The sequence below is a fragment of the Mandrillus leucophaeus genome, unplaced genomic scaffold (assembly GCF_000951045.1).
Source record: "Mandrillus leucophaeus isolate KB7577 unplaced genomic scaffold, Mleu.le_1.0 Scaffold298, whole genome shotgun sequence".
NCBI classification, from domain to species: Eukaryota; Metazoa; Chordata; class Mammalia; order Primates; family Cercopithecidae; genus Mandrillus; species Mandrillus leucophaeus.
Window position 1 is genome coordinate 3,292,124 of NW_012103120.1, and position 9,907 is coordinate 3,302,030.

The following is a 9,907-nucleotide window of genomic DNA, read 5'->3' on the forward strand; positions in this document are numbered from 1 at the left end:
TTTTTTTTTTTTTTTTTTTTTTTTTTTAAAGACAGAGTCTTGCTCTGTCACCCAGGCTAAAGTGCAGTGGTGCGATCTCGGCTCCTTGCAACCTCCGCCTCCTGGGTTCAAGCGATTCTCCTGCCTCAGTCTCCCAAGTAACTGGGATTACAGGTGCCTGCCACTGCGTCCAGCTAATTTTTGTATTTTTAGTAAAGACAGGGTTTTTCACCACTTTGGCCAAGCTGGTCTCGAACTCCTGACCTCGTGATCCACTCACCTCGGCCTCCCAAAGTGCTAAGATTATAGGCGCGAGCCGCCGTGCCCGAACCAATGACCATTTCTAAGTAGTCTTTGTTTCTCTGCCCCACCTCCATCACTATGGTCTACTGCTCTCCTCCTGTTTCCCTTTTCCCTTACCCTGCCATTACTCCTCAGCATCCAGAGTCCACTCTCTGTAATTAACCTCGTCAGTAAAATCCCTCTTCGCTGGGGAAAGTAAACAGTCAGAAAGCAGGTGCAGTCTCTGACACTGCGGCTCCCCTGCACTGTAGCCACCTGCTCTGAAGATGCTCTCCCCCATTTTTCCTCTGGGGCTTGGCGTGATCCCACCTCAGGGATTTGTCTCTGGGTCACTGAGGCCTCAGCAATACACCCAAACTGTGATTTTAGTGTACCAGAGGCCACTTTGGTTTTCATTAAAATTCATTCCTGACTTCAGATAAAAATGTTATTTGTTAAACAAACGTAGCATAAATACATGCCAGGTACTATTTTAAGGCTTTACTAATATTAACTCATTTTATCCTAGTGATAGATCCCATGAAGCAAGTTAAGAAATTTAGAGTTAAGGAAATCAATTTGCCTAAATCACTTGTCCAGTGTCATCCAGTCCATAAGGTACAGAGCAGGATTCATGCCAGCCAGGCCAGCTACAGAGTCTATACTCTAAACCAGGGACCAGCAAACTACACCTGCAAGCAAAGCTGTTTTTGTATGTATGGCTTCTAGGCTAAGAATAATTTTACATTTTTTTAATGACTGGGGGAAAAAAAATCAAACAAATGATAATATTTCCTGACATATAAAATCTATATTAAATTCAAATTCAAATGTCATAGTTTTAATATAACACAACAGACGTGCCTTTCATTGATGTATTACCTACAACTGCTTTCAAGCTACTACAGCAGAACTGAGTAGTTGCAAAGTAGTTGACTCCTCAAAGCCTAAAATATTTACTCTCGGAAAACAGTGCATTTTTCAGTTAAAAAAAAAAAAAAACAACTTTACCAAAAAAAGTTTGCCAACTTCTGCTCTAAATTTTTGCTGCCTTTCCATTAAAAAAAAAAAAAAGAAAAGAAAAGAAAACCAGTTAATAAGTAAGGTTTAAACTTAGACATTTTCTTTAAAGAACACTGTATATCGACTGGGTACAGTGGCTTACGCCAGTAATCCTAACTTTGGGAGGCAAAGGTGGGTGGATCACCTGAGGCCAGGAGTTCAAAACCAGCCTGGCCAACAGGGCGAAACACCATCTCTACTAAAAATACAAAAAATTAGACAGATATGTGGTGGTGCACACCTGCAGTCCCAGCTACTCGGGAGGCTGAGGCATGAGAATCGCTTGAACCCAGGAGGCAGAGGCTGCAGGGAGCTGAGATTGTACCACTGCACTCCAGCCTGAGTGACAGAGCAAGACTGTTTCCAAAACCAAAAAACAAAAAAATCAGAAAACAGAAAACAAAAAACAAAAACAAAACAAAACAAAACAAAACAAAACACTGTATCTATGTTGTTAGGCAAGAGAAATCTATACAAGATATTTTCGTATTTGTCCCATCCATTCTCCACACGGAGCTGAAAATAATCTTTCAAAAATTTAAATCAGGATACTCCCTTCTCCAGCTTAAAACCTCAATGGACTCCATCACGTTTGGTGAGAATTAAATCCCCATTCCTTCCTTCTCTACCCTCGCTGCAGCCATCTGGCCCAGCTCCACCTGCCTTCCCCGATGCCAGGCTCAGCTCCATCTAAAATGCCCTAAGGGGCTTCTGGCAAGACTCTCTGCCTGCCCATCCTTCCAGCCTCACCTCAAGGATGCTTGTTTCAACCATTCCAGAGTATCAGAGCCCCTGCTGGCTTGGGGCTTGTGTTTGGATCCATACAGTGTTTTGCTGTTTCCTTAGCACTTCATGTTTTTTAACTTTTCATTAATGTATTCACTTGTCTGCTTCTCTCTCTAGACTGTAAGCTCCAAGAGGGCAGAGATTTGTCCATTTGCTCACCACTTTACATCTAGCACCAGACCAGACATGCAGATGGAACTCCAAAAAATTTTTGTGGAGAAACATAGAAATACTCTACCCTTAAGTTTATCAACTGTTCTCTACCAGTTTCTACATGCTAGATTTAGACAACCCTTAAATTTTCATTTATTAAAGGCATTCCAACTAAAATCTGTTATTTTCCAAAAAGAGTCTTAAGTATTTACATTTTCTTTGAATTCGTATCAGAGGATAAATTTCTGTTTGTACTACAGACTTAAGGATTTGGTGAGTCTCAGAAGTAATATAAAATGTCCAAATGAAATGTAATTTTATCACAACACAGTATACATTTTCCTTATAGATATTTCCCAATATGCTTCTGGATCTAAATAATTTTGAAATCTGTAATAATCATTCCCAAGCATGTGGTGTGGTATGCCTCATAGTTTTTGAGACCAAAATAAGTACAATTTTTAGTAACACATTTAGAGGAGAGAATATTCAACCTAATTGATAACCTAAGGTACTTTGCTATAATCAAACATATAATTAATATATTAAATACCAAAAAAAACTATCAAAAATAACTTTAAAAAGTGTTACAGGGGACAGCTCTTACGGTAAAGGCCCAACCACAAAGATTCCTCCTCCTCTAGTAACTGTCCTTATTTATAGAAGTGGTTCCCAAGTAGGTTGGACTTTTTGATCCTGGCCCTATCCTGGGCCAAAGCTGGGTGCATCAGAAACTCTTGGGAAGTTGGAATTTTGAACTGAAAGACACAGTAACAGAGATGAGTAGCTGAGCCCCTTTCAAAGACACTATGCTAAGTCTTACACTCTGGCTCTTGATGGACCCCAGAGGCGAGCTGGCTCCTGCCTGCCAGGCCTACAGCTTGGCCTTTGAATGCTTTCTGCAGTTCAATATGATCTCCAAGCATTTGTCTGATAATCTCTCCCCAGTGTTTTCTTTTTCACATTTGTCTTGATAGGGTTAGGTTTTACACAGCCAAATGAATCTTAACTGGTATAGCCTCCCCAACAAAACTGTTAGAAATTAGCTGGAGTGAACCTGCCAAAACACTTTATTTACCTCATGAATTAAATGGCAGCTAAAATTCAAGGCCTAACAGCTTTTGAATCAATGAGATACTGCATATTGTTTTTAAACTGTATTGCAAATGTTCATTTAGATTTTTATTAATTTAAACCAGCTCATCCAGATTGCTCTTATCCCAATTACTAAATTTTATCATATCCATTTATACACACATATAAAGAATGCATGTTATCTTCAATGCCACCCAGTACTGTTTCTGCTAGATACAGTATACGGGTATAGTAAAGTACATGGTAGGCAAGGTCTAGTTTTTCAGACTATACAGAGGGGTAACAGTACATCACAGATTAGGAAAAATACCTTAATCCTAAACATCATTTCCAGGCTAGGATTTATAAACTTCATGAAAATAACTGAAGTTCTAATAGTGAGAAATGAGCTTCCACAACCCTGGTAGTGGGAATCCCCATGGGTCCAGGAATAAAATGGGATTTCAAGATCTTCCATGTTGTAAGCCTCCTGATACCACTGGATTTTACATATGTTTCAAGGAGCTTAATGATGTAATGACTTAGGGACGTAGTATCTGCTTCTCCACAAGAAACCTCAATCTTACTTAAGTACTATTCAGAGCTACAAAAATAAGTTTTTGTTTATACTGTTTAAGGCCAAAGAAACAAGAGGCACTTTTGCAACATACGTACTCAAAAAAAGGGGAGGAGGGTGGTGCAGAAATTTAATTACTTTCCATTTCCAGGCATAGTTATCTCTTAGTTTACTTTTTACTAAATAAACAATAGAACTGAGCTGAAAGACATAGCTTAAAAACTGCTGACATCACAGGGGACAAATTCTTACAAAAACATTAGGGCCTGCAAGAAGTCAGCTGCTGAGCAAACGATGAAGACTCACAGATTTAAAAAATAATCCTAACTGCTGTACTGACACACTGGATGTGATTTTACTGTGATTTGTTTGTTTCAGAGTAACTTTCTGTTGTTATAAATTAAGAGGAGTAGAAGGTCTTTCCCAGTATTTTTGTTTACTAGAAACACTGTCTAAGAAAAATAATATTATCACTATGAGAAAGACAGCTGAAAACATTTTTCCTCACCAGGATATATTTTGTAAAGAGATAAAATATATCTCTTTATACTCTTCGGATAAAAATAATTCTGCAAGACTCAGCAGGAGTAGGCTATTGGAGATGAGACTAGGAAAAGAAATAGTCAAAATAATTCCATTATGTCTCCTGTTAACCTGAATGCCTGTTAACATCTTTTCTATGATCATTTTCCTTAGCTATGACAAGGGCATCAATTTAAAATTCATTCATTCAGTAAATTACATACCCTGGACTCTGCATCATCTTCTTCTTCATCAGGATTATAAGCTTCTGCACATACTACAAAAACAGAAATGAACACCTTAGATTGTTTCATCAAAAACCATACTGCAGTGAGTACATCGTTAACACCTAATGAACAAAAAGAGTACCACGGTATAAAAAACCATTAATTCACCTCAACCAGGGGAAGCAGTCTACCCTCCAAAACTGGTTTCATATTGCAATTTATAATTTACTTAAAAATGAAGCTGTATTTTTGGGCATTGACACTTTCTGATTTCTCCCATTTAGAGAAACATAGCCTAAACCCTTTCATTTTCATTTCCAAGGCATAGTATCTAAACATTACCTAAAAGAACAGAAACAAAAGAAAAGGCTGTCTGTCATGAAATGATCAATTTAATCATATAGTTGTGACTAACTTTCACAAATTATCCATAATCTAAATATTACAGAACAAATATTAACGTTTTGTGTATTTCAGGGACAAATATTAACATTTTGGATATTTCCTTCCAGTGTTTTTCTGGGTTGAGTTGATACTGCATATGCAACTTAAAAACCTGCTTTTTTCATTTAACACTATAAGAATTTTGCATGTCGTTAGAAACACTGTGTAAATACTGCATTTAAGGATTGCAGATTACCATATGCTGTAAATAACTACTTCTCCAATACTGAACATTTAGCTGGCTTATATTAAAACAACTTTGAAATAAACACTTTCATGCATCGATATTTGTCTACATTTCAGATTACGCTGTAGGCGTTATTCCCAAACTTATTTTGGGGGGCTAAATGGTATGAGAATTTTTAGGGCACATTTATCACCATGTTTCTTTCTAGAAGGGCTGTACCTATCCATTGTCCTATAAAAAATATGTAATAACACTTCCCTAACTGTACAACAGAATTGGATGCTATTGTTTAAAATCTTTGCCAATTTAAATAATTAAAAAAATTTTTTAAATTACTAAATTTGAACTATTTTCAAATGTTTATAGGACGACTGTATTTCCTCCTTTGTCCTTATCTATAGGAAATATCTGGTTTTCTTTTTGACTTAAATTAGTATTTTCATACCACTTTATCTGTCATATTAATCATTTTATCCAATTTGCTTTTCAATTATAACTACAAGGTTTTTATAGATTATGCATGTTTATTTTTAATGTCATGACATCTATGAGGAAAGAAAATTTCCCAATGTGTTTTAAACCCAACATTAAACATTACAGAAGTATCACTTCTTTTGACCTCGAAAACCCTTTCCTTATTTGCAAATCTAAAGATTTACTTGTTTTTTCATTCAGTTGTTTAAAGGTAGAGCTTTTTACATGTACTAATTAATCTATATGGAGTTTATTCTGGCATAGATAAAAAATTTAAGTACAAAGAATAAATGAAAGGCTGACAAATGTCTTCCTAGGGCCCTCAGGGTGGCATCGAAAGTACTATCATCTTTGGTACCACTATTCCCATTATTATACCATAAAACACTTTCTTTCCACCAGGCACCACTCTATACACCTGGACCAGTGACTCTTAACCAAGTCCTATTGTGCCCTCCACAGGTGGGATTCCGCCTCTGTGACATTTTAATTGTCATAACTATAGGGGGTTAGAGGGATGCCACTAGCATCTACTGGGTACAGGCTAAGGATGCTGGAAACATCCTACGATGCACCAAACGCTCCGCCCTGAACAGAAAGAATTACCTGGCCCAAAATGTCAACAGTACCGAGGCTGAGAAACCCTGATCGAAAGTACATCATCTCATTCAACCTCACAACAACCTTAAGGTAGATGTTAATGTCATCACTTGACAGATGAAAGAGTAGGGCACAGGAAAGCCAAGATCATACATCCTAGTAAGTGACAGGACCCACATTTTATCCAGGATTGTCTGTCTTGACTCCAAAGCTCTTGCTCTTAACCACTATTCTACACATGACTGCTTTGGTGAATTTACCAGCATAATTCCTGGACATCAGCCTTCAGTCTCAGAAATGTAACAGAAATAGACCAGTCATGCAGAAGCAGGCTCACATTAAAGAATCTCACTGACATATGAAACCAGAATGCCAATTTACTAACTACCTTCCTGAATGAAGGATCGGACCAGCACAACTAGCTAGATCTCTCCCTGCTGGAAAACCAAAGCAGCAGCCAAGTCACTACTGAAAGATTGCTTGGTGAGCAGGAAATGGGAAACAGGAAACTTTGTTAAATAAATTGAATGTTTCATGGCATCAAGCTGGACAGCCTGAGGCACTCTATAGGGATGGCCCTGCCAATGTGTCCAGGATACTTTAACTGGGTTGGCTGCAACTTTCTAGAGAGCACAAGGACATCTACTTCTAAAGCTTAGCTCTCTAACTTTCTGTCCCCAGAGATGGCCAACTTCACAGGCAGGACTGCTACATAATTTGTATGGCCTAGTGCAAAACAAAACAAAACAAACAAACAAACAAAAACCATATATGGAATTAAGACTTTCCAAAGGACAACAAGAGCAGAGCATTAAACCAAATGCACGGCCCTCGTGAGTGCAGGGCCCATGAAGCTGGCCATGTTCATAGGACTGACACATTCAACGAGGTGGCAGTAGGCAGTAGGCAAGATATTTGGTTAAGATAACTTGTTTTACATATACACACCCACCCACCCTCTGTTGATCTTATTTTTTAATTACTGTTGATCTTAAATTGTTGATCTTAAATTTTAATTCACAGAAAGCAATCCTAATTCTCAAATTTCTAAATGCCTAGCCCCTAAGCCCTAACTAAAAATCATCTGGAGTAAGAATCTATTTTTTTTCCAAATACTTTATCAATCGTCTCAATATTATTACTTAACACCCTGTTGATCTGTGATATCCACTTTATCACATAGTATGTCTGTCCATATCTGGGCTATCTATTTCATTGCACTACATATTGTGCCAATACTACAAGGACTTAGTTACTGACATTTCTGTTGCAATTGTTTCACTACATTAGAATTCATCTACCCCCACCTTCCATGGCCAAATGAAAATAAAGTATCTGCAGTTTTGTAAAGCTGTCATCGTGCCTTATAGCTCTTTATCATCACTTAAACTGTTTCTTCTGATTGGAACTCCCTCCAATCTCCTTTCCAAGCCAACCCTTCTCTCCAGACTCAACTAAAAGGTCAAATGGAGAGTCACATCTTGACCTTTCACCCACACAGAACTAATTCTGGAAACTCCACTTCTGTGCTCATCCTTTGCACTCTCGCAATACAGTGGGAAGAGCTCATTATTGTCATTTACCACACTGCATGCTTCCAAAGATGTTACAAGCTGCTTGCCTCTCCAGGCTGAGGCGTAGCCCTCCAGGGACCGACTGTATGCTCTTGTTCATCTCTGTATTTCCCTAGCACTGACCTGGCACATTGCCTACTAGCTCAAGGCACTTTTTTCTTTTTTTTTTTTTTTAAATAAATGACTGGTTGGTGAACAAACAAGCTTGCAAGGTCCTTGAGAGCAGAGATGTCCTTTTTTTAATATCTCACAATAATGTATTTGTATTATACACACTCAAACACATATTGAATGGATGGATGGATGAGTGAATGAATGAATGAATGAATGAATGAATGAATGAATACTTGCTCAATGTTAAAATGTCCTACACAATTTGTCCAAGAAATGGGGACAGAGAGGTTGAGTGAAAATGAGAGCCTTTTGTCTTACTCACCAAAAGTCCTGGCACGAAGATTAGGAGGTCAGTAAATATTTCTGTAACAAATAAATGAAGAGGGAGGTTCCAAGATGGCCAAATAGGAACAGCTCCAGTCTACAGCTCCCAGCGTGAGCAATGCAGAAGACAGGTGATTTCTGCATTTCCAACTGAGCTTTGAAAAGAGTAGTAGCTCTCCCAGCACGGAGTTTGAGATCTGAGAACAGACAGATGCCTCCTCAAGTGGGTCCCTGACACCCAAGTAGCATAACTGGGAGGTACCTCCTGGTAGGGGCCAAATTACACCTCATATGGCCAGGTGCCCCTCTGAGACAAAGCTTCCAGAGGAACAATCAGGCAACAACATTTGCTGTTCTGCAATATTCACTGTTCTGCAGCCTTCGCTGGTGATACCCAGGCAAACAGGGTCTGGAGTGGACCTCCAGCAAACTCCAACAGACCTGCAGCTGAGGGTCCTGTTAGAAGGAAAACTAACAAACAGAAAGGACATCTACACCAAAACCCCATCTGTACGTCACCATCATCAAAGACCAAAGGAAGACAAAACCACAAGGATGGAGAAAAACCAGAGCAGAAAAGCTGAAACTCCTAAAAATCAGAGCACCTCGTCTCGTCCAAAGGAACGCAGCTCCTCACCAGCAATGGAACAAAGCTGGACAGAGGATGACTTTGATGAGTTGAGAGAAGAAGGCTTCAGATACTCAAACTTCTCCGAGCTAAATAAAGGAGGATATTCGAACCCATCGCAAAGAAGCTAAAAACCTTGAAAAAAGATTAGACGAATGGCTAACTAGAATAACCAATGCAGAAAAGTCCTTAAATGACCTGATAGAGCTGAAAACCATGGCACAAGAACTACGTGACACATGCACAAGCTTCAGTAGCCGATTCAATCAACTGAAGGAAAGGGTATCAGTGATTGAAGATCAAATGAATTAAATGAAGTGAAAAGTTTAGAGAAAAAAAGAGTAAAAAGAAATGAACAAAGCCTCCAAGAAATATGGGATTACGTGAAAAGACCAAATCTACATCTGACTGGTGTACCTGAAAGTGACGGGGAGAATGGAACCAAGTTGGAAAACACTCTTCAGGATATTATCCAGGAGAACTTCCCCAACCTAGCAAGGCAGGTCAGCATTCAAATTCAGGAAATACAGAGAACGCCACAAAGATACTCCTCGAGAAGAGCAACTCCAAGACACATAATTGTCAGATTCACCAAAGTTGAAAGGAAGGAAAAAATGTTAAGGGCAGCCAGAGACAAAGGTTGGGTTACCCACAAAGGGAACCCCATCAGACTAACAGCAGATCTCTCAGCAAAAACTCTACAAGCCAGAAGAGAGTGGGGGCCAATATTCAACATTCTTAAAGAAAAGAATTTTCAACCCAGAATTTCATATCCAGCCAAACTAAGCTTCATAAGTGAAGGAGAAATAAAATCCTTTATAGACAAGCAAACATTGAGAGATTTTGTCACCACCAGGCCTGTCCTACAAGAGCTCCTGAAGGAAGCACTAAACATGGAAA

At 38.8% G+C, this 9,907-nt stretch overlaps 1 protein-coding gene across 1 annotated transcript in view; it reads right to left on the bottom strand.

Annotated features, from left to right (window-relative positions):
- PRKAR2B (protein kinase, cAMP-dependent, regulatory, type II, beta) overlaps positions 1–9,907 on the bottom strand; it is a 113,216-nt gene that overhangs the window by 33,475 nt on the left and 69,834 nt on the right. The window contains exon 4 of the mRNA XM_011986389.1: positions 4,660–4,712. Coding sequence (XP_011841779.1) covers positions 4,660–4,712 — 53 coding nt within the window. The remainder of the gene's footprint in view (positions 1–4,659; positions 4,713–9,907) is intronic.